This window comes from Scylla paramamosain, unplaced genomic scaffold (genome assembly GCF_035594125.1).
Source record: "Scylla paramamosain isolate STU-SP2022 unplaced genomic scaffold, ASM3559412v1 Contig1, whole genome shotgun sequence".
NCBI classification, from domain to species: Eukaryota; Metazoa; Arthropoda; class Malacostraca; order Decapoda; family Portunidae; genus Scylla; species Scylla paramamosain.
In genome coordinates this window covers 4,587,486-4,612,500 of record NW_026973666.1, presented here as the reverse complement: position 1 = coordinate 4,612,500, position 25,015 = coordinate 4,587,486, and the positions used below count along the sequence as shown (strand labels likewise).

At 36.9% G+C, this 25,015-nt stretch overlaps 1 protein-coding gene across 1 annotated transcript in view; it reads left to right on the top strand.

The window, feature by feature from the left end:
• LOC135095841 (phospholipid-transporting ATPase ID-like) overlaps window positions 1-16,402 on the top strand; it is a 41,388-nt gene extending 24,986 nt beyond the window's left edge. Inside the window, 16 exon segments of the mRNA XM_063996976.1 lie at window positions 2,133-2,295; window positions 2,814-2,923; window positions 3,606-3,797; window positions 4,198-4,263; window positions 5,016-5,126; window positions 5,340-5,477; window positions 5,935-6,083; window positions 6,476-6,615; window positions 6,726-6,854; window positions 7,602-7,825; window positions 9,201-9,426; window positions 12,726-12,781; window positions 12,783-12,830; window positions 13,765-13,896; window positions 14,676-14,875; window positions 15,043-16,402. Coding sequence (XP_063853046.1) covers window positions 2,133-2,295; window positions 2,814-2,923; window positions 3,606-3,797; window positions 4,198-4,263; window positions 5,016-5,126; window positions 5,340-5,477; window positions 5,935-6,083; window positions 6,476-6,615; window positions 6,726-6,854; window positions 7,602-7,825; window positions 9,201-9,426; window positions 12,726-12,781; window positions 12,783-12,830; window positions 13,765-13,896; window positions 14,676-14,875; window positions 15,043-15,238 — 2,280 coding nt within the window. The 3' untranslated portion in view covers window positions 15,239-16,402.
• Window positions 16,403-25,015: the final 8,613 nt, after the last annotated feature.

The following is a 25,015-nucleotide window of genomic DNA, read 5'->3' as shown; positions in this document are numbered from 1 at the left end:
TCCAAGTAGCATCATTTTTTGTACTTCTTGAAAAAAAAAATGAACAAAAAATTAACGAGTCAGATTCTCCATTAATATTTTTCAGTATTAGTAAAAAAAAAAAGTTAAGTAATTATTCTAGAGCGCCCACACTTTTGAAACACCCTGTATGTAATTTAACCATTATTATTATTATTATTATTATTATTATTATTATTATTATTATTATTATTATTATTATTATTATTATTTTCTCAAGTGACGAATCTTTTCTCTTATTCATATTAATTTCATCACATCTTGTTTGTGTGTATGTTTGTTTGTTTGTTTGTTTGTTTGTTTGTTTGTTTGTTTGTTTGTCGCCGCCGCCGCCGCCGCTACTGCTACAAATTGTTCCGTGTTTTTTTTTTTCTATTTGTTTGTTTTGTTGTTGTTGTTGTTGTTGTTGTTGTTGTTGTTGTTGTTGTTGTCGTCTCCTCTCGTCTCTATGCTTGGGGTTGCTTGGACACACACACACACACACACACACACACACACACACACACACACACACACACACACACACACACACACACACACACACACACACACAAACACTTGCTTTTTTTAATAATAACAATATTAACAATAATAATAATAATAATAATTATAATAATAATAATAACGATTATAATAACAGTTAATAAGTTTACATTTTTTGTCTAATTTTGTTGCTTAAAGACTAAAAACAAAACAATAATAACAACAACAACAACAATAATAATAATAATTACTTTCATACATACAATAACAACAACAACAATAACTACTACTACTACCACTACTACTACTACTACTACTACTACTACAGCAACAACAACAAATTACTACTACTACTACTACTACTACTACTACTACTACTACTACAGCTTTGCTTGTGAAATACTTACAAAAAAATAAATAGAAGATAGAATTAGGAGAGAGAGAGAGAGAGAGAGAGAGAGAGAGAGAGAGAGAGAGAGAGAGAGAGAGAGAGAGAATCTTTTAATATATAGTGATAATAAAATAAAATAAAAGAACATTGAAAAATAAAATAAACTGGAAATATTTTAATTAATTGTTACATTTTTTTTCATTTACAAATTTTTTTCAGTTTTTTATATATACAGTATAATAATTGATTGTTATACCTGTAAATATTATGATAAAAATAAAAATAATCATATCTTTCTAGCCTAGTAACGTAAAACAAACCAGAAACTTAAATAATATGCTGTTAAATCTTTTTTTCATTTAATTGCGTAAACTAAAATAATATGCTGTTTAATCCTTTTCTCATTTCATTGCGTAAATATAAATTGTAATTGTATATTTTTTATTTCATTTATTTGTTTATCTATTTCGGTGCTACGGGGGCCAAAATAACCCGTGATTTATTTTCCAGGTGACTAATTCTTGTACGATGTTTTTGCAATGCTGAGAAATTACTAATGGTGATTCATTTGTAACCTGCTTGCTTTTACTACAATTTTTTTTTTTGAGTGTAATGTTTTTTTTCATTTATTTGTTTATTTATTGTTTATTTCTTTGTTTTCTTTTACGTATGTTTTTATTATGTATTTATTTATTCATTTTTCCTTTATTTATTTATCTTTTTTTTTTGCTTTGCTTATATATTTTTTTTATTTTCTAACTTTTTTGTTCATTCCATCTGTCTCATTATTTATTTATTCATTTATTTTATTTTTTGGTTTGTTTTGTTTTGTCTCCTAATCTCGTTTACTTTAGTGTGCCTCTAACATTCCCGCTTGCTGTAGAAAACGGGGTGTGTGATTATTGCTATTATTATTATTATTATAGTTATGATGATGATGATGATGATGATGATTATATTTTCTTGTTGATTTTTCTTTCATTTTCTTTCTATCTTTCTATCTTGTTTTTCTTTCTTTCTTTTCTTTTCTTTCATCTCTTCATACGTCATTTATTTACTTCTTCCTCATTTCATTCTTCATTTTCGCCCCTTCAAATCATTTACCTTCATTTCTTCCTTTCTTTCACTGTTCATCACCTTCCTTCCTTCCTTCCTTCCTCGTCGTCCTTCTTCTTCCGTGTATTCCTCTCCCTAACTACTACTACTACTACTACTACTACTACTACCACCACTCCAACAGCTCGTGCAGCCAGTAGATATGTCAGACAACCCTTTCCACGAGGCATCATTTAAATTCTACGACCAGAGTTTAATGGATGCGCTGGAGGTTGGAGACGAAAACTGTGAGGCCTTCTTCAGACTCCTGTCCCTCTGTCACACTGTTATGCCAGAGGAGAAGAATGGTGAGGGAGAGGGAGAGGTGGGGAGAGGGGCTGGGGGAGAATGGTTTGGGGGAAGGGGGAGGGGCTGGGTGTGCTGGAGAGAGAGAGAGAGAGAGAGAGAGAGAGAGAGAGAGAGAGAGAGAGAGAGAGAGAGAGGTTATATTGAGGGTTTAAGAGAGAAAGAGAAGAAAATTGAATGAAAAAGAAAGAGAGAGAGAGAGAGAGAGAGAGAGAGAGAGAGGTTATATTGAGGGTTTAAGAGAGAGAAAGAGAGAGAGAAAATTGAATGAAAAAGAAAGTTTAAGAGAGAGAGAGAGAGAGAGAGAGAGAGAGAGAGAGGAGAGAGAGGAGAGAGAGAGAGAGAGGACCAACTATATACAAAAAATCAAATAAATAAACAAATAATAATAATAATAATAATAATAATAATAATAATAATAATAATAACAATAATGACAAAAATAACCTACATTACATTTGACAATATTTATAATGTGATCTCTTCCCCTCACCACCACCACCACCACCACCACCACCAGGCCGACTTGAGTACCAGGCACAGTCACCAGACGAGGGTGCTTTGGTATCTGCGGCAAGAAATTTTGGGTTCGTCTTCAAGTCTCGGACCCCAAACAGCATCACCATCTCTGTGAGTGAGAGAGAGAGAGAGAGAGAGAGAGAGAGAGAGAGAGAGAGAGAGAGAGAGAGAGAGATTAATTATTTATTTATTTATTTATTTATTTGTTGATTTTGTTTGTTTGCTATTTTTTATTTTATTATTTCTTATCGTATATATTGTTTAAGTGTGTGTGTGTGAGAGAGAGAGAGAGAGAGAGAGAGAGAGAGAGAGAGAGAGATTCATTATTTATTTATTGATTGATTGATTTTGTTTATTTTTTATTTTCTTATTTGTTATCGTATACGAGTATATTGTTTAAGTGAGTGAGAGAGAGAGAGAGAGAGAGAGATTCATTATTTATTTATTTATTGATTGATTTTGTTTATTTTTTATTTTCTTATTTGTTATCGTATATATTGTTTAAGTGTGTGTGAGAGAGAGAGAGAGAGATTCATTATTTATTTATTTATTTGTTGATTTTGTTTGTTTGCTATTTTTTATTTTCTTATTTCTTGTCGTATATATTGTTTAAGTGAGAGAGAGAGAGAGAGAGAGAGAGAGAGAGAGAGAGGAGAGAGAGAGAGAGAGAGAGAGAGACCAACCCAAACACTCCCTAACCTAACCTAACCAACCCAAACACTCCCTAACTTAACCAAACCTAACCCAAACACTCCCTAACCTAACCTAACCTAACCTAACCATCCTCCGACAGGCTAAGAAGATCCCAGAGACCTATGAACTTCTGTGTATCTTGGACTTCAACAACGTGCGGAAGAGAATGTCCGTTATTTTGAAAAAGGATGGCAGAATAAGGCTATATTGCAAGGGTGCTGACTCCATTATTTACGAAAGGCTGAAAAGTGGCCAGGAAAGCTTGAAAAGACACACGCAGGAGCATCTTGACGTAAGGGAGAGAGGGAGAGGGGTGTGTCTGTGTCTGTGTGTCTGTGTGTGTGTCTGTGTGTGTGTGTGTGTGTGTAGGGGATAGAGAAAGAGAGAGAGGGAGAGGTGTGTTGAATGTAAGAGAGAGAACGAGAGGAGTGTTTGTGTGTATGTGTGTCTGTTTGTGTGTGTGTGTGTGTGAGAGAGAGGAGAGAGGATGTTTTGTGTGCGTGTGAGAGAGAGAAAGAGAGAGAGAAAACAGACATCAACACACACACACACACACACACACACACACACACACACACACACACACACACACACACACACACACACACACACACACACACACACACACACACACACTTAAACACCACACCTAATAACATTTAAGAAGTGTTTAATGAGAACCCGTTGTGCAGGCGTTTGCTGGGGATGGCCTGAGAACTCTTTGTCTGGCTTATAAGGACCTTGAAGAGGACTACTTTCAGGTGAGAGAGAGAGGGGAGAGAGGGAGATGAAGGTGTAAGAGAGAGAGAGAGATGAAGGTGTAAGAGAGAGATGCAGGGAAGAGGGACAAAATTTAAATAACTTTCTTTCCTTCATCTTTTCATTCTGTCTCATTCATTCACAACATCACTAATAGGAGAGAAACGATAAGTGGCGTGGGTTTTCAAGGGTGTTTTTACAGTATCCAGTGACAGATTAACAAGAGATTCTGCATTTTTAACAGGGAGAAACGATAAGTGGGCGTGGGTTTTCAAGGGTGTTTTTACAGTTCCAGTGACAGATTAACAAGATTTTCTGCTTTATTAACAGGAGAAACGATAAGTGGCGTGGGTTTTCAAAGGGTGTTTTTACAGTTCCAGTGACAGATTAACAAGATTTCTGCATTATTAACAGGAGAAACGATAAGTGGCGTGGGTTTTCAAGGGTTTTTTTACAGGTTCCAGTGACAGATTAACAAGATTTCTGCATTATTAACAGGAGAAACGATAAGTGGCGTGGGTTTTCAAGGGTGTTTTTACGGTTCTAGTGACAGGATTTAACAAGATTTCTGCATTACTAACAGGAGAAATGATAAGTGGCGTGGGTTTTTCAAGGGTGATTTTACGTATCTAGTGACAGATTAACAAGATCTCTGCATTACTAACAGGAGAAACACCACAACCACCACCACTACCACCACCACTACTACCACCACCACCACCATCACTAATCTCCCACTCTCTCTCCCTCAAGGACGTGGAAGAGCAGACACCACGAGGCGGCCGTGTCCCTCGATAACAGAGATGCCAAGCTGGACGCCATATATGAGGGAGATAGAGAAAGATCTGGTGCTATTGGGTGAGTGAGAGAGAGAGAGAGGAGAGAGAGAGAGAGGAGAGAGAGAGAGAGAGAGAGATCAGCACCACACTAAAAATAAATAAAAATAAACAAACTAACCTAACATAACCTAACCAAACCACTTCTATCCTCCCCCTCCCTTCCCCTGACCCCTCACCCCTCCCTGCACCCCTCCCTGCACCCCCATACCTTCCCCCCTTCACCCGTACCCCACCAGGTAGCCACAGCAATAGAGGACAAGCTACAAGATGGGGTGCCACAAACCATTGCAAATCTGGCTATGGCTGGCATCAAGATCTGGGTACTGACTGGTGACAAGCAGGAGACAGCGATCAACATTGGGTACTCCTGCCAGGTGAGAGAGAGAGAGAGAGAGAGAGAGAGAGAGAGAGAGAGAGAGAGAGAGAGAGAGAGAGAGAGAGAGAGAGAGAGAGAGAGAGTTTGGAGTGACTTTGGGTGTGTTAGATCAAGAGGAAGGAGAGAAAATAATGATAAACGGTAATTAGAAGAGGGTGTAGTGAAAGGAAATGTGAACTAGGGAATAAATTGAGGAAAAGAAGGAAAATTTAAGGAAAATAAGAAGAAAATAAGATGGAAAGATTTTTTATTTAGAAGAAAGAAGAAATATGATGCAGAGAGAGAGAGAGAGAGAGATGCACTCACCCAATCTTTCCTCCACTACAGAACCCAGATTTTCCTCCACTTTTCCTCCACCGCTCCACTAACAAACCCAATCTCTCCTCCACATTTTCATCATCTAATCAAATCTTCACCTCCACCTCCTCCTCCACCTAACGGCCTCCTCCACACAGCTGCTGACGGACGAGATGGTGGAGGTGTTTGTGATAGATGCCCAGAATGCATCAGAGGTGGAGGACCAGCTGCAACGGACTAGAGAACAGATTCGGAACATGTCTCACAGTGCGCATAACCAGACCAGCCTCAGTGTGGTCACGTTTAGGTGCGTTATGGGGTGTGGGGCGGGTGTTTTGGGGTGTTTTGAGTGTGTTTTGAGTGTGTTTTGGGGGTGTTTTGAGTGTGTTTTGAGTGTTTTTGGAAATATTGGGTGTGTTTGAGGGTGTTTTGAGTGTGTTTTGAGTGTTTTTGGGCTGTTTTGGGGTGTTTTGGGAAATATTGGGTGTGTTTGAGGGTGTTTTGAGTGTGTTTTGAGTGTTTTGGGGTGTTTTGGGATGTGTTTGAGTGTTTTAGGGTGTGTTTTGTGGTGTTTTGAGTGTTTTGGAGTGTGTTTGGATGTTTTGGGGATGTTTTGAGTGTCCTTTGGGGTGTTTTGAGTGTGTTAGCAACAGTATCTATGCATCTCCTTCTCCCTCTCACTCTCCCTCTCTCCTGCAGTGAGGACGCGTTGGGTGCAGACACGCTGAGTGAGGTGGGGGAGGTACGAGCGGACTACGCCCTTGTCATCAACGGACACTCCCTCGTCTTTGCTCTCAACGCAAAGTACGAGAGGCTCTTCCTGGAGGTGGCCAGCTTCTGTGAGTACTGAGGGTGCGGGGGCTTGTACGGGGGGTGGAGGGGGTCAGGAGTCAAACACATTTTTTCACCTGACCTTACTGTGCCCTCACGTTGACCTCTCACGACCCAGGCAAGGCGGTGATATGCTGTCGGGTCACTCCGCTGCAGAAGGCGATGGTGGTTGACTTGGTGAAGAGGTACAAGAAGGCTGTCACTCTGGCGGTTGGTGATGGGGCCAATGATGTGTCTATGATTAAAAGTAAGTGGCGGGGGTGATGGGCGGTGATGGTGGTGGTCAGTGAGGGGAGGAGAAGGGGTGGGGTGATGGGGGTGATGGTGGTGGTCAGTGAGGGGATGAGAAGTGGTGTGGTGATGGTGTTGAATGAAGGGCTGGATCTGGTGATAGGGGTGATGGTGGTGAGTGAGGAGGAGGGGGTGGTGGTGGTGGTGGTGGTGGTGGTGGTGAGAGTGAGGAAGGGAGGAGAAAGGTTGTGGTGGTGGTGGTGGTGATGAGTGTGGAGTGGAGGGGTTTGGTGGAGTAATGGGGAGGCTAGGGGTGTGTTATGGGGTCACGGCATCATATAGGTTAACAAACAAACAAACTAACTAATAAACAAATGAACGAACAAACAAACGAACTTAAGTTTTCACTGTACTTCAGAGTGAAAAAAAGAAATTAAGAAAACAAAAATAGGAATAAAACACTAATATTTTTTAAGGCACATAACTTGACCTGACCTAACCTCTCGTAAATAATAAATAAATAAATAAATAAACAAGAATTAAAGAAAAAAAAACGAGAAAAAAACAAATATTCTTTAAAGGCACTAGATTTAACCTTTCTCTTTATCCAACACTCTTGCATAAAAACACACAAAAAAACACTTAACAAAAATCAAAAACTTAAAAAAAAAAGCCCTTAGACGTTCTTTACAATATTTAACCCTGCTTCTTCTCTCCCCTCTCTCTCTCTCTCTCACTGTCTCTCTCTCTTATCTCCCCACAGCGGCTCACATTGGCGTGGGCATCTCTGGACAGGAGGGGCTTCAGGCGGTGCTGGCGTCGGATTACTCGGTCGCACAGTTCAAGTTCCTGGAGCGCCTGTTGCTGGTCCACGGTCGCTGGTCGTACTACAGAATGTGCAAATTTCTCAGATACTTCTTCTATAAAAATTTTGCCTTCACACTTTGTCATTTTTGGTTCGCGTTCTTCGTCGCGTTCTCCGCCCAGGTGAGTGTGTATTTTGGCTGGGTTGGTGGGGAGAAGCCTTCTACTTTGCTATCTTGTGTTTCATATATGCTGGTTTTTCCTTCTTCCTCTTATTTTTTGTTTTTTCTTCGTTTTCCAGGTGAGAGAGAGGGAGAATGTGTGTGTTTCTAGTGTGTTGGTGGGGAGAAGCCTTCTACTTTGCTATCTTGTGTTTCATATATGCTGGTTTTTCCTTCTTCCTCTGTTATTTTTGTTTATTTTTCTTCTTTTCCCAGGGGAGAGAGAGAGAGAGAGAGAGAGAGAGAGAGAGAGAGAGAGAGAGAGAGAGAGAGAGAGAGAGAGAGAGAGAGAGAGAGAGTGTATTTATAGTGTGTTGGTGGGGAGAAGCCTTCATCTCTACTATCCTCTCAGTTACTTTCCATCCTTTCTCTTATTTCTGGTCTGTTTTCTTCATTTTCTTCCCTGTCCAGGTGAGAGAGAGTGTGTGTTTGGTGTGTGAATGGCTGGGTTGGTGGGGAGAAGCCTTCAACTTGACTACCCCATCTTTTGGTTACTTTTCCTCTTCCCTGCATAATTTCTGGTCTGTTTTCTTCATTTTCTTCCCTGTCAGGTGAGAGAGAGTGTGTGTTTGGTGTGTGAATGGCTGGGTTTGTGGGGAGAAGCCTTCAACTTGATTATCTCATCTCTTGGTTACGTTTCCTCCTCTCTGTCTTTTTTTTTTATTTATTTTTACGTTACTTAACTTTTGGTAGTCTTGCCGTCCTATCACAATAATTCCTTTTTTTTTTCTTTTTCTTTTTTTTTTTTTTTTTTTTTTTTATCAGTGTATTAACGGGGAGTCGACTTTCTTGTTCCCAGTTCATCTATATATTTGTATTTTCATCAGATTTTCACAGAATGGGGGAAAAACTGCATTTCTAGTGTTTTTTTTCAGGTTTGTGTTTATATGTGTTTGTGTGTGTTTGTGTATGGCGTATGTGTGTGTGTTTCATCAGATATTTAAAAGCGAAAAAAAAAAAAAAACACCATTTCTTTTCTCTTCTCCAAGCGGGGTACCAAATTTACAAGGCCTTCACCCATTACGGTATTGGACGTGTGTGTGTGTGTGTGTGTGTGTGTGTTTGGAAGGTCGTGTACGCTTTGAAAAGTATGGCAACCTTTTTCGCGTTTTCTGTGCCCTCATGACTGACAAGCAATGGAAACACAAGGAAAACGTAGCCTAAACACACACACACACACACACACACACACACACACACACACACACACACACACACACACAATAACAAAAAAAAAAATAATCAACACCACCAAACACAAACGAAAAACAAACGCACCATAATTAAAAAGAAAAAAACAAAAAACAAAAAACAAAACAAACGCGATTTTTTTTCAGACGGTGTACGATCCATTTTTCATTTCAACATACAACCTCTTCTATACATCCCTACCCGTGCTTTGTATGGGCATTATGGATCAAGATGTCAACGATTACTACAGCCGGTGGTACCCCAAGCTTTACACGCCTGGGCACCACAATCTTCTCTTCAATAAGCGTGTGTTTGTCTGGAGTGCCGTACATGGAGCATTAACGTCCTTCCTAATTCTGTTTGTCCCGTACGGTGAGTCGCGGAGTTGCCAAGCCAGCGCCGCCGTCACCGCAATGTTGCCAAGTCCACGTTTGTCGGAGTTTTCTTGCGTTTTTTTTTTAGTCGTTATTGTTATTTGTTTATTTTTTGTGTGTTTTTTTTATCTCTAGCACTGTGTGGCACCATCACCTCACGGGATCTTGTGTCACCTTGCCAGATTTCACTTATTGAGCGCGTTGGTGTGTTGTAATAATAATAATAATAATAATAATAAACGGTTTATTATTTAGGCAGTTGACAAACTGAAAATGTACATAGGGGATGGGGAAAAACTTAACATTAATCCTAACGGTAAGACTAATCTAGGAGGGAAATACTATCGATTGATGGCTCGCACCATGGTGGGAATCGCACTGAGTCTGTGTGTGTGTGTCTGTTTGCGGAAGACTCGTATATATATAACAAATACTTAGACACACACACACACACACACTAACTAAATAACCTGTATGCGTGTATGTATGTATGTATGTATGTATGTATGTATGTATGTACTTTCAGGCACATAAGTACAACACACACACACACACGCACACACACACACCAAAGCATTTACCCTCCTACCCCCCCCAACCACCACCACCACCACCACCACAGTAAAGAGGGGGGGGGTGGGGGTATTGATGTATAAAGTAGTGTATTATTTGTATATATTAATTATTTATTTATTTTTTCCTTGTATAAGCTAACCATTAAGGGTGTGTGTGTGTGTGTGTGTGTGTGTGTGTGTGTGTGTGTGTTCGTTTGTGTTTGTTTGTGTTTGTTTGTTGTAAATTGTCTTGTTTTTCGTTTTCTATTTTGTATATTTGATAATGTGTAAATTTTTTTGATAATGCATTTGTTTATACCACCACCACCACCACCACCACTTGTCACCACCACCACCACAACCCTCCTGTTCTCCTCCTCCTCCTCCTCCTCCTCCTCCTCCTGTTTCTTTCCTTCCATTTCTTCCCTTTAACCCTTTCAAAAACCACCATCTTTTCCCGCACACTGCAACATTTCTCCACTTTATCATTTTCCTCCGTTTTCTTCCCTTTCCTCTTGAAAAATTATCTTCATTTATCATTTTTCCTTATTTATTTTCCCTTCTTCCATTTAAAACACTCCTATTTCCCCTTATATCTGTTTCTATTTTCCTTATCTTTCCATCGTATCCTGTTCAGACACCCATTTCACAGCTACCTATTCTTATCAAGCCTTCAACACCACCACCATCACCACCAGACGCCATATCTTACCTCAATCTTCCTCTCTTCATCTTTAAACACCATTTAATTTACTTAATCCTACTGCATCTCTACCTTATCCTACCCAGACAAGCCTTTCTTCACAAAAACCATTCGCAGCCTAATTTTTCCTACCATTTCTCTAACCTATTTTCGTCACAAGTCACTGAAAACCACCCTTCCTTATTTAAACCCACCAATCCTTTCCTTCCTTACACCCACCTCACCACCACCACCACCACCAATCACCCTCGTTTATCTCCCCCACCCAGACTCTCTTTGACCCAATGTTCATCTCGGGTGTACAATCTCTTCTACACCTCCATGCCGGTGTTGGCGCTGGGAATATTTGAGCAAGACGTGAGCGCTAAGTGCAGTCTGGCGTTCCCCAAGTTGTACACCCCGGGACTCAAGAATGCGTTGTTTTAATAAGAGAGAATTTTTCCGTTCTGCAGTTCACGGATTTGTAACTTCCTGTGTTCTGTTTTTCATACCTTTCGGTGAGTTGGGTGCGAGTTCATGGGGGGGCAAGGGGTGTAGGGGTCAAGGGAGTGTAGGGTCAGGAGTGTAGGGGTCAAGGAGTAGGGCAAGGTGGGTGTCTCTCTCTGTGTGTGTGTGCGTGTGTGTGTAAGGAGATTTGCGAATTTAGATTTGGATTAGTTTAAGTTTTCAATCTTATCTTGTTCTTCCTCTTCTTCCTCCTCCTTCTCCTTCTCCTTCTCCTTTTTCTATTATTTATTCTTCCTTCTCCTCTTTCTTATCTTTTGTTCCTCCTCCTTATCATTTTCTGTTCCTCCACCTCCTCTTCCTAATCGTCTGTTCATTCCTTCCTCCTCCTCCTCCTCCTTCTGTTCTCTTATCTGGTAGTACATGAGAGAGAGAGAGAGAGAGAGAGAGGAGAGAGAGAGAGAGAGAGAGAGAGAGAGAGAGAGAGAGAGAGAGAGAGAGAGAGCTCTACAAACACAAGTCCAATTAAGGTAAGAAAAATAGATAAACAAAAATAGATAAATAAATATAGATAAATAAGTAGAATCACCACCACCACCACTACCATCACCACCACCACCACCACCACCTCACAGTCTTGGCTATCAGTGTTGCCTTGTCTACACCACAGGCACCACCACTGTATACCGGTGTGTGTGATGTAACCAGTACATATTCACAGCTTGCAGTGGTTGTATTAAGTTTAAAATTGTTTACTAAGTTAATAATTGGACTTTTATACAGGCTGGGTTAAGTTAGGTATGTAAACTTAATGGATACTTGTTAATTTAGGCTTATAAACTTGTATTAATGAGATTTAAACAGATTCTAGCCTCGTAAACTATCGCATTATTGAGTTTACTAACATACCACGCTTGAAAACTCGCATTAATGAGGTTAACACACACACACTGCTTATAAATCTTGTACTTTTACGTTTACACACACACACCAGCCTTGTAAACTTGTATATTAATGGGATTTAAGCCTATACAGCCTTCTGAATCCTTGTGAACTCATTCATTCATACACAGATTGAGTTAATGTAGGAATTTAAACTTATTATTAAAGAACTGGTGTTTAACGGACAGAGGTTATGCACAGTAGGTTATGTCAAAGATTGGACATACGTACGTACATACACACAGGAGGAGGAAGGGAAATCTGTGCAGTTATTTATGTATGTTTTAATTTTCCCTTTTTTCCTCCTCCTCCTCCTCCTCTTCCTTCTTGTCCTCCTGGTTCTCTCTCTCTTTCTCTTTTCTCCTTTTTCTTCCTTTTTATCGCTTCTCTCTCTCTCTCTCTCTCTCTCTCTCTCTCTCTCTCTCTCTCTCTCTCTCTCTCTCTCTCTCTCTCTCTCTCTCTCTCTCTCTCTCTCTCTCTCTCTCTCTCCTCCATTTCTTCCTCACATTACACTTTTTTTCCTTCTCATTCTCATATTTTTCATACTTCTGTTCCTTTCCCTTCCTCCCTCTCTACCTCTACCTCTACCTCTACCTCTACCTCTACCTCTCTCTACCTCCCTTCCCCCCCTGCACCCTACATGGCCTTCCCCAGGGGCTTACTACAACGCCATGGATACCGAGGGACGCAGTATGGCCGACCAGCAGACTTTTTGGCAGTGTTGTAGCGACCATCCTCGTTATCGTCGTCACTATGCAGGTGAGGAGGCAGAAAACACACACACCACACACACACACACACACACACACACACACACACACACACACACTCACACACACACACACACATATATTAATTCTCTCAGCCCCATCAGTCCTTGGTTGAATGTGACAGCCTTATGGACCTCTCTTGTATGCACCTGAAGACTAGGCACACCTCAGCTGGCCACACACACACACACACACACACACACACACACACACACACACACACACACACACACACACACACACACACACACACACACACACACACACACACACACACACACACACACACTGGTCCACCCCTGTTGCCTACCCTAATGTAACCTAACCTAAAGAACACTAAGAAAATATAAGTCTTTACACATACAAACTCTGTGACCTAACAACTTAACCTAATTAAACCTAACCTAACTTAACCTAATCTAATCTAACCTTAACTTAACCAAACCTAACCTAACTTAACTAAACCAAACCTAACATAACCTAACTTAACTAAACCAAACCTAACATAATCTAACCTAACCTAACTTAACTAAACCAAACCTAACTTAACCTACCCAAATTTAACCTAACCTAACTTAACCAAACCTAACCTAATCTAATCAAACTTAACCTAACTTAAACCAAACCTAACTTAACCAAACCTACCCAAACTTAACCTAACCAAACCTAACTTAACCAAACCTAACTTAACCTAACCTAACCTAGCTTAACAAACCTAACCTAACCTACCCAAACTTAACCTAACCTAACTTAACCTAACCTAACTTAACCAAACCTAACCTAACCTACCCAAACTTAACCTAACCTAACTTAACCTAACTTAACCAAACCTACCCAAACTTAACCTAACTAAACCAAACCTAACTTAACCTGACCTAACCTAACCTAACCTAACTAACCCAACACCTTTCATTCATCCACAGATCTGCCTGGACACATCATATTGGACTTTGTTTCACCACATCACAATCTGGGGCTCCCTCATCTTCTACCTCCTGCTTCAGTATGCCTATAACTACCTCCTGCAGGGGGAATATGTGGGTGCCCTGGCTAAGGTAAGAGAGAGAGAGAGAGAGAGAGAGAGAGAGAGGAGAGAGAGAGAGAGAGAGAGAGAGAGAGAGAGAGAGAAAGAGAAGCATGTAATAAGAGATAAATAGATTGAAAGATAGTGAAATGAGAGAGAGAGAGAGAGAGAGAGAGAGAGAGAGAGAGAGAGAGAGAGAGAGAGAGAGAGAAGCATGTAATTAGGGAGATAAATAGATTGAAAGTGAAAATAAGGAAAGAAAGAAAAATGAGAGAAAAAAAAAACATGTAATTAGATAAAAAGATTAAAAAATAGTGAAAATAAGGAAAAGAGAAAAATCAAAGAGAGAGAGAGAGAGAGGGGGGGGGGCTGTTAGTGGGAGTCAATAAGCTTTGCAAGACAAGACAGGTGTATGGGTGGGAATGAAAGGTGGTAACAAGCGGGCACATTTCATTCATGGACTGCCACGTGTAGACCAGATGGCTTCCTGCACCGACCCCTGTGTTCTTGTATCACTCGTATTTTTGCAACTAAGGTGTTTTCTATCAATTTGTCATGTACTAAGTGGGATTCGAACCTTGGTGGGCAACGCACACTTCAAAGACCGTTACTTATCCACTGAGCCACGAGAACGCAAAAAATAAATAAATAAGGAATAAAAAAATAATGAGAAAATAAAAAAACAAATGAAACAATAAAGAAAACGTGAAAAAAATACAAAATAAACACAAATAATTAAGATAAACAATTAAAATAACCGTACCTCCCTTCAACCCTTTTTCACCTTCGTTTTCTCCACCAATTTCCCAGGCAATGGGTGAACCAATGTTCTATTTCACCACGCTCCTCACCATCGTCATTCTCATGCTCCCTGTGATGGCCTGGCGATTCTACTGGGTTGACGTACACCCGACCCTCTCCGACAAGGTGCGGTTCAAGCAGAGACATGATGCGAAAATGGCCAGCCAGCGGACAGAACACCGAATTGCAAGAACGCCATCTGCCCGCAGGTATGAGGTACACTGGAGAGAGCGAGGGAAGACTGCGAGAGGGTTTGGTTAGGAAAGAAGAGGAAAAAATAGCTAATGTTTTGGTGATATTGAGTTATGGGTAAGATAGACTAAGATTTAACCCACCAAACCACATTTAATCCACCTACCCACTATATAATCCACAGATCACGTCGGTCTATCCGCTCTGGCTACGCGTTCGCCCACCAGGAAGGATTCGGCCGCCTCATCACCAGCGGGAAGATTATGCGGCCGAGGAACCCCAGACAAGGCGCGGTGTCCAACGGGCGTACCTCAAACTTCCGAGCCGACCAGAACCGAGTACCCATCGTGGCCCCTGCGCCCTCCACCATCGAAGTTTGAGGTGTTTGTGTGCCTGTCCTTTACAGCTAATATCGAGGTCTGTTTGAGGTCTAGAAGTCTCTAAATATCTTCATACGGGGGTCTGTTTAAAAGTAACGTTGGGATGCGCTGGACGGGTGAGGAATCCAGCATCTTAATTTGTAACAGTCGAGTTTTGAAGCCCGAAATGTTGGTTTTCTAGGTTATGTGTGTGTGTGAGTGCGTGTAGTGAGGATAATTTTTTCCAGTGTGTTTTAAACGTCGATTTGTGCCTTTCCCCGGGTGCTGAGTGAGTGAGTGGGGCAGTGGTAGCATTGTAACGAACTGCAAGGTTATCAAGACTCACGGACCTTAGCCAAACTTAAGCTAATTTGTGGTGGCTGTGTGTCGCCAAGTTACGCCTTAAAGTTACAAGTGCTTGGAAAAACTTATTATTGATGCCTTAGAGGGAATGTGGGCAGGACTCTTTAAGAGATAGACGCCCCATGCCTTAGTGAAATGTGGGTAAATAAAAGGCAACAGAAAATGGGAAACTAAAGAAAATGTTAGCGACTGAAACTTTTTTTTTTTTTTAGGCAACACTTAGAAAAACTTGAAAAAAATAACGTGAAAAAAAAAAACTTAGACGATTTTTAAAGAACATAAACTTTAAATACGATGTTAAAGTTATGCCATAAGTAAAGAAAATGAATAGATCTTTAGAAAACGTAAATATTTGAAGTAACTTAAGTGTAAATAAATGAAAAGCAAGGAAGATTTGAAGACCTGTTTTAGTTATAGATGAAAGAAAGATAGATGGAGGAAATTGAGTGAAATGAAGAGAAAAGTGCAAGAAATGAGATAAGAATCGCAAAATAAAGGAGAAGAAAGGATAGATAGATAAAAAAGAAGAGAATGAAGACATAAGGAAGAGAGAAGGATGGAGAAAAGTGGAGGAAACGAGAGAAGAAATAGCAAAATAAGAGAAGAAAGGATAAATAGAGAAAAAAAAGAAGAGAATGAAGAATGAAGACAAAAGGAAGAGAGAAGAATGGAGGAAACGAGTGAAATGAAGAGAAAAATTATAGAAAACGAGAGAAAACGACAAATTGAGTGAACGAAAGGATAAGAGAGAGAGAGAGAGAGAGAGAGAGAGAGAGAGAGAGAGAGAGAGAGAGAGAGAGAGAGAGAGAGAGAGAGAGAGAATATAACCGATAAAAAACACAGAAAATTAAGAAGATATAGTGAAAAAATAAAGAAAGAAAGAAAATTTTAATAGTTTATCATAATATTTAGATTTAAGAGACTGGGAATGACTTGAGGTAATGAAATAAAGTAAATATCTGAATAATTAATATAAAAAAATAAGCGTTTTAATGCGAGATAAACAAGAATATATGTGCGTGCGTGTGTGTGTTTGTGTGGAAGATTACATTAGTTATTATTATTATTATTATTATTATTATTATTATTATTATTATTATTATTATTATTATTATTGCTGTTGTTGTTGTTTTGTGTGTGTGTGTGTTTGTGTTGAATTAAATGCATATAATTGAAAGAGCAAACGAAAAAAAAAAATAGTAGAACTTAAAGATAAATTAATTTGTTATTTTAAACGTATATTAATTTAGTTGAACGAAAGAACAGGAAAAAAAAAAAAGATCATATATTTAATTTAAACTCAGTAATTATTTTTCTTTAGTTTATTATGAATGAAGTGAAAGAAAAAGAGGTGGAAAATTTATAAATATGAAAATTCGCAACTTATTTATTTATTTATTTATTTATTTATCTATTTTTATGCAAACCAATGTGAATAATTTAGCGAACAGAGAAATTGAGGGGAAAAAACGAAAGATGACAAAGAATAAAGAAAGGAAGAAGGGAGAAACGGAAAGGATAATTGATAAAGACGAAGAAAGAAGGAAAGAAGGAATAAAGAAGAAAATTAACAGTAGAGAAGGAAAGGAGAGAACGAAATGAAAAGGGGAATTAGAAGGAAAAATAAAAGAAGGGTGACAAATGAAATGAAGAAAAGAACGAAGGAAGGAAGAAACGAAAAACGAAAAAAAGAAAGAAAGAAAAGGAAGAACAAGCGAAAATAAAAGCAAAATAAAGGAAAATCTCAGGAAAAATGACAGGGATATTAAAAAAGAACAAAAAATACAAAAAAAAAATAAATAAAGATGAAGAAAAAGAAATAGAGAATGAAAATATAAAGAAAATATTTTTTTTATGAAGCAAAGTAATCAAAAAGACAAACAAACGAAGTGCATAAGTCAAAAAAGTGATAAAGATGAGTAGAAATAAAAAAAAACGAATGGAGAGAGAAAGAGAGAATAGAAGAGGAAGGAATAATGAAAGTGAAAGTAAACAGGGAATGGAAATAGATGGTGATGAAAATAAAGAATTACGAAATAAATGAAAAGTAAACAAACTGAGAATGAAAGAAAATGAATAATAATAATAATAATAATAATAATAATAATAATAGTTGAAGAAGATCGAAAGAGTAGTGAAGATAAAATAGTGAAAGAAATAATTAAAACAAACGAAGAACTTAAAGGAAAACAACAAAATTAACGAAAATAAACAAACAAACAATAAATGGAAAGAAGGAATGAAAGAATAAAAAAATAATAAGAAAACAAAAGAAAAAACGAACAAAAACAAAACAAAACGATAAAGAAAATGGGAACACACAAAATAAACATATAATAGTCAAAATAAACAAATAAAAAAAATAAGTTAAAAATCCAACATAGATTGAAAGTAAATAAGAAAATGTAGTTAAGTTGATGTGTATGTGTGTGTGTGTGTGTGTGTGTGTGTGTGTGTGTGTGTGTGTGTGTGTGTGTGTGTGTTATATTAAACTTTGTGGAAATTTAAATATGTGTTTGTTTATTTCGTTTTAAGTTTCAGAAAGTTACATTTTTTTAATTTTTTTTTTATTTTAAGAAAGGAGAGAGAGAGAGAGAGAGAGAGAGAGAGAGAGAGAGAGAGAGAGAGAGAGAGAGAGAGAGAGAGAGAGAGATGGAAAAGAGTAATATTGCTTAAATGAATGAATGAATAGAAAGAAGAAAAAAAAGGAGATAAAAAAGAAATATTAAAATAAGATGCATAAGGAGTAAACTAAAGAAAGGAATGAAAATACGAATAAAATAAGAAGAGAAGGAAGAAAAAAGAGAAAAAAAACGAAATGAGGGAAGGAATAATGAAACCAAATGAGAGAAAAATAAATAAATAAAAATAAAACACTTGAATAGAACCAAAATTAATGAAAAAAAGAAAAAGAAAAAAATTATTAATGAAATATGAAAGCAAGGAAACAAAGAAAAATAAAAGAAAAATCAAAATAAATAAGAGTAAAGAGAGGAATTAAGAGAACATGTAAATAACTGATACGAAGAACGAAAATTAAGAAGGAAAGAGAAAGAAAAAGAAAAAAGAAGAAAAGATCAATAAAACAAATTCATAACATTTAACCCTATCACTTCACGCACTGAAAGAAAAACAAAAACAACAACAACAACAACAAAGTCACTAATATTTGGAATGACAACGAAAAAAAAAACAAAAAAAACAAACAAACAAGCTGAAATGATCCTTGTTAACTTAGAAATAAATAAAAAAACTCAATATTTTCTGTTCCCCTTGTACTTATTATAGAACTAAGGGTGGTCGGGGGGAGGGTGGGATCTGGTAACACTGCGCAACACCAAATAATCTTAACATTTGCAGTATTTGTTTTTTTGTCACGTAAAAGAGATAGATTATATATTATTATTGTTCTGCGAGGTGTTTTGATTAATGTGATGAGAAAGGGTTATATAAATGTGTTTTGTGTGTTACGTGTGTGTTAGAGAAAGGGGTGTGGTGAAGGTGTTTGTGTGTGATTCAGCCAGGCAACGCGACACAAGGTAACACATCAGCTGTACAGTGTGTGTGTGTGTGTGTGTGTGTGTGTGTGTGTGTGTGTGTGTGTGTGTGTGTGTGTGTGTGTGTGTGTGTGTGTGTGTGTACGTGTTTGTGGCATCAGGTGTGTGGCTGTGTGAGGCAGATGAGGACCCAAACACACACACACACACACACACACACACACACCATTACATACAACTAAGGAAAATAAATAAATAAGTAAATATAAACACGAAGAAAGAACACACACATATTTTCATAGTAATTAATTTGTTGTGATTAACTTAAATGCAAATAAAATAAATTAAATAAATATATTAAAGATTAAACTTCCTCATTTATTTTTTACGAGTTTAAGTTAAAAGTTATTAAAATTTTGTCTGTCTGTCTGTCTGTCTGTGTGTGTGTGTGTGTGTGTGTGTGTAGCGAAGGAGAAGAAGAATAATAATAATAAGAAATAAGAAATAATGAATAATGATGATAATGATGAGAAAAATGAATAATAACGATAAATGAAAGAGATAACGATAAAATAATAATAAAAATGATAGAAATAGGAATTGATAAAGAAGGTGAATGAAGAAAACAATGATAATTATAATGAAAAGAGAAATTAGGATAAGAATAACGAAGAAATGAAGGAGAAAAAGATGAATAAGTGAACGAATGCAGAGATAAAGAGATAAACAGCGATAATGACAGTGAACAGAGGAAATGAAATAATCGAACCGTAAACAAACAAAAGATGAAAAAATTAACGAATGGAGGGATAGAGATAACAGCGATAATGACAGTGAACAGAGAAAAGGAGATGAACGAACCGTAGAGACGAAAGAAAGGAATAAATGAACGAATGGAGAGAGATAGATAAAAACAACGATAAATAACAGTGAATAGAGCAAATGAAGGAGAAAAGAGATGAATGGAGAGACAAACGAACAAATGAATAGAAAATGGAATAAAGGAAGGAAGGAATGAACAGAAAAATGAAATAAAAATAAATAAATAAAAGAAACGAAGGAATTGAATAGAGAAAAATAAATAAAAAGAAAAATAAATGAATAGATGAATGAATGAATGAATAGAAAACTGAATAAAAAGAAAATGAGAGTCGGTCAGTGAGGAGAGAGTGAGTGTAGCCTTGTCTTGCCTCTCAGTTAAGTAAAGAGAGGCGTTTCCTAAGTGTACTTATAAAATAGGCCCTTCTTTGAGAGAGTCGCGTGCCCCCCCCCCCCCTCTCTCTCTCTCTCTCTCTCTCTCTCTCTCTCTCTCTCTCTCTCTCTCTCTCTCTCTCTCTCTCTCTCTCTCTCTCTCTCTCTCTCTCTCTCTCTCTCTCTCTCTCATGGAGGCGTCCTGTGTTTCAGAAAATAAAATAAAAAAAAATATCTGTACATACATACATACATACATATATACGTTTTTAAAAAGCTGATTATTATTATTATTATTATTATTATTATTATTATTATTATTATTATTATTATGTTGACCAATTTTATTCTCAGTGTGTGTGTGTGTGTGTGTGTGTGTGTGTGTGTGTGTGTGTGTGTGTGTGTGTGTGTGTGTGTGGTTCCTTTAGGTTATTCCAGTGTGTCATGTGACCTATTGAAAGTTAAAGGAACGTTGATTATAATAAAGGTGGAATTAATACGGGCAAATTATTATTATTATTATTATTATTATTATTATTATTATTGTTATCGGTCTTTTTCTAACAAGTTTTTTGCATAATTTCATATTTTTATTACATTTTTTTCATTAATTTTGTAAATAAAGAAAAAAACGAATTATTATTATTATTATTATTATTATTATTATTATTATTATTATTATTGCCACCACTGAAAACATATCATTGCAAGGTGTGTGTGTGTGTGTGTGTGTGTGTGTGTGTGTGTGTGTGTGTGTGTGTGTGTGTGTGTGTGTGTGTGTGTGTGTGTGTGTGTGTGTGTGTGTGTGTGTGTGTGCGCGCGCAGCGAGCCACACACTCCTACAGTCAACATATGCACTATTTTATGCAATATATTTGTAAACTCGCATTTTTGTATCGAGTACGTCAATTTGCCGAGCACTGTACGACGACTTCTACGGGATTTGTGGGATTTACATGCACTTATTTATTTATTTATTTATTTATCTATTTATTTATCTATTTATTTTAGTTATTTGTTTTATTTATATATTTATTTTATTTATTTATTTTTACTTTTTATTTTTTATTTTATTTTATTTTATTTATTTATTTATTTTTTTTTTTCACTCGCTAGCCTCGTCAAAGAAGCATTAAAATCAAGCTTATATATTTCAAGCCCCAGTTTACTTATTCATCATTATTTTTCACTCGCTAACCTCGTCAAAAAAAAGCATTTAAATAAAGTACATATATTCTAAGCCTCAATTAACATATTTTACCACCATTACTATTATTATTATTTATTCTTTTTTTTTTTTCCGCACGTCTGTTTGGTGACGAAAGCCAATGGTGTCAGGCAAGCGTGTTGTGTTTAATATTCTCTAGATGCCAAACAAACTGGGATCAAGTCGTCTGGTGTAAAGGTTTGGGGCCTCATAGCGCAGCCAGTCTGTAGTGCTGGCCACGGTGCCACGGTGCCACGGTGCCGCGATACATTTACAAAGAAAACGAAAGAAAAAAAAGAAAAAAAAATATACGTCATTTTTTTGTAACCTTTTAATATCTGTTCTTTTAAAATTATCCTTTAAAAACACACATATATTATTTTTGTTTACTTTTTCACTCGTGCCCTTTAAAAAACACCCTTTAAAAACACACATATATAATTTCTGTTTACTTTTTCACTCGTGCCCTTTAAAAAACACCCTTTAAAAACACACATATATAATTTCTGTTTACTTTTTCACTCGTGCCCTTTAAAAAACACCCTTTAAAAACACACATATATAATTTCTGTTTACTTTTTCACTCGTGCCCTTTAAAAAACACCCTTTAAAAACACACATATATAATTTCTGTTTACTTTTTCACTCGTGCCCTTTAAAAAACACCCTTTAAAAACACACATATATAATTTCTGTTTACTTTTTCACTCGTTCCCTTTAAAGACACCCTTTAAAAACACACATATATAATTTCTGTTTACTTTTTCACTCGTCCTCTTTAAAAACACCCTTTAAAAACACACATATATAATTTCTGTTTACTTTTTCACTCGTGCCCTTTAGAAAACACCCTTTAAAAACACACATATATAATTTCTGTATACTTTTTCACTCGTGCCCTTTAGAAAACACCCTTTAAAAACACACATATATAATTTCTGTTTACTTTTTCACTCGTGCCCTTTAAAAACACCCTTTAAAAACACACATATATAATTTCTGTTTACTTTTTTCACTCGTCCCTTTAAAAACACTTTTCACCCCTACCCTTTAAATAAACAGCCTTTAAAAACATCCGTACATATATTTTTTTGATAATTTAAACTCCATCTCTTCAACATTTACCCCTTTTAAATGGAAAATAAGAAAAAAAAAAAATATTTGTACATGCAATACGCTTTGAAATATGTTAAGTAGTAGACAGTTGAAATATATTATGTGTATAGATTATATGAAAAACAAAAAAATCTCTTGTAAAAAATGAAAAAAATGATGATTATGGTTTTAATCTTAATATTTTTCTGCCGGAGAGGAATTTGAGATATTTTTTAAAACAGAACACTTAAAATAGAATAATATATATATTTTATCCCAAGTTGCGTGCGTGCGTGTGTGTGTGTGCTTACATGTGTGTGTGTGTGCGTGTGTGTGTGTGTGGTTATGACTATTGTTGCTGCTGATGATGATGCTGATGGAGGCGTGCAAATGTCAACCTAACCTAACCTAACCTAACCAACAGTAGAATTAAGGTAAGCCACAAATTAAAGGAAATAAATAAACAAATAAATAAATAAACAAAAAAAAAATAAATAAAAAAAAAGAAGTGTGATGAAATATAACATACTTTTCACTAATACCACAATTACTATGAACTATTACTACAACTATCAACTATTACTACTATTATTAATTTCTTCCTTACAAATTACTATTTCCAGCTACTATTAATATTACTATTGTTATAATTACATTCTTAGCAGACTGATCTAATTTAAGACTATTACTATTACTATTCGTGTGATTAATTATTATTATTATTATTATTATTATTATTATTATTATTATTATGTCAAGGGTAATTTGGATATTTCTTTTATAATTTGTGTATGATAATTTGTACGTATTTTGCTTTCATTGTGGAGAAAAAATAAAAGATGATTTTTCGAAAAACATTTCATATCCTTGTGTGTGTGTGTGTGTGTGTGTGTGTGTGTGTGTGTGTCTGTCTATATGTGTGTTTAAATTAGTTTTGTTTGTATGTTTGTTTATCTGCCTGCTTGTCTGTCTGTCTGTCTGTCTGTATGTATGTGTGTATGTGTGTATCTATCTGTCTGTCTGTCTGTCTGTGTGTGTTTAAATTAGTTTGTTCATATGTCTGTATCTTCCTGCTTGTCCGTTAGTTCATTTGTCTATCAGTCTCTCTTTCCGTCTGTCTGTCTGTCTGTATGTCTGTTCATGTGTCTGTCTGTCTGTCTGTCTGTCTGTCTGCCTCACAATACTTCAATACTAAAATATATATAAATACACATCTTGGTGGCTTTCTGGGCTCCTAACTAGACAAAAGCTTAATTTTAGCCTAATTACATATATTTGTTTATTTATTTCATTATCCATCGTGTTTTCAATCACATATTCCAAGTATTTGTTTATTTAATAGCTTATCTCTTCATTTATTCATTTATTTATTGCTAATCTTCCATCTATCTAACATACTTCATAAAGTGATGCAAGAGAGAGAGAGAGAGAGAGAGAGAGAGAGAGAGGCGTCGTACTAAGCTTTATCTTCATTATCTCACACTTCTTTATCTTCATTATCTCACACACACACACACACACAAGATGGCGGGGATGCAATGGTAGTTTACGCCTGTGTGTGTCTGCCCGTGTGTAATGTTTTGTTTGCAATATTCATTCATGTATTGGCGCAAGCACGTGTGTTTGTTTACCTCATCAGCTGATCGGCGGGCGGGCGGTGGCGGTGGTGGTGGTGGTGGTGTGTGTGTGTGTGTGTGTGTGCATTATTAACAGTAGTAGTAATAGTAGTAGTAGTAGTAGTTGTTGTTGTTGTTGTTTAAAAGTGTTTTTTTTATTATTTTTATTTCGATTTTCTATTTACTTATTATTATTAAAGAATTCATTATCATTATTGAGTTTTATTTTTACTTTTTAATCGTTTTGATAGTAGTAGTAGTAGTAGTAGTAGCGCTCTCTCTCTCTCTCTCTCTCTCTCTCTCTCTTTGTGGGTTTCCCGTCTCTCAAGGGCACCGGAGACAGAGAGAGAGTGGGCGAGTGAGTGAGAGGAAGTGGGAGAGTGAGGGAGGGTTGGGGGGATAGAGGGAGAGGAAGCGGAGGGTTCAAAACACACCACGTGGTTCGTAGGTCTCGGTCTGGGTGCTGGTTAGGCTGTGGAAATCGTACTCTTGTTGTTGTCATTATTGTACCCTGAGAGGCGCATTGCTTTCTCTCAACGATTTTCAAAGGCCACAGAGATGACTAGCCGAGTTCCCAAGAGTGCTTCCTCTATTCATTATGTATAAATGTTGTTAATCTGTCATTAGAACCGTGAAAACACCCTTAGAAATCTGAAAATAAAGAATATAGAGCCTTTTTGGTTGTAGTGAAGATGCGACGCAGAAGTGTATCAGAGAGAGGTAATTCATATAGCAATTAATTCTAGCCACGTATACATGATCAAGAATACATCAGATATAGTAATACATGGTAATACAACACGTGGAAATAATAATTATCTTTCTCGTT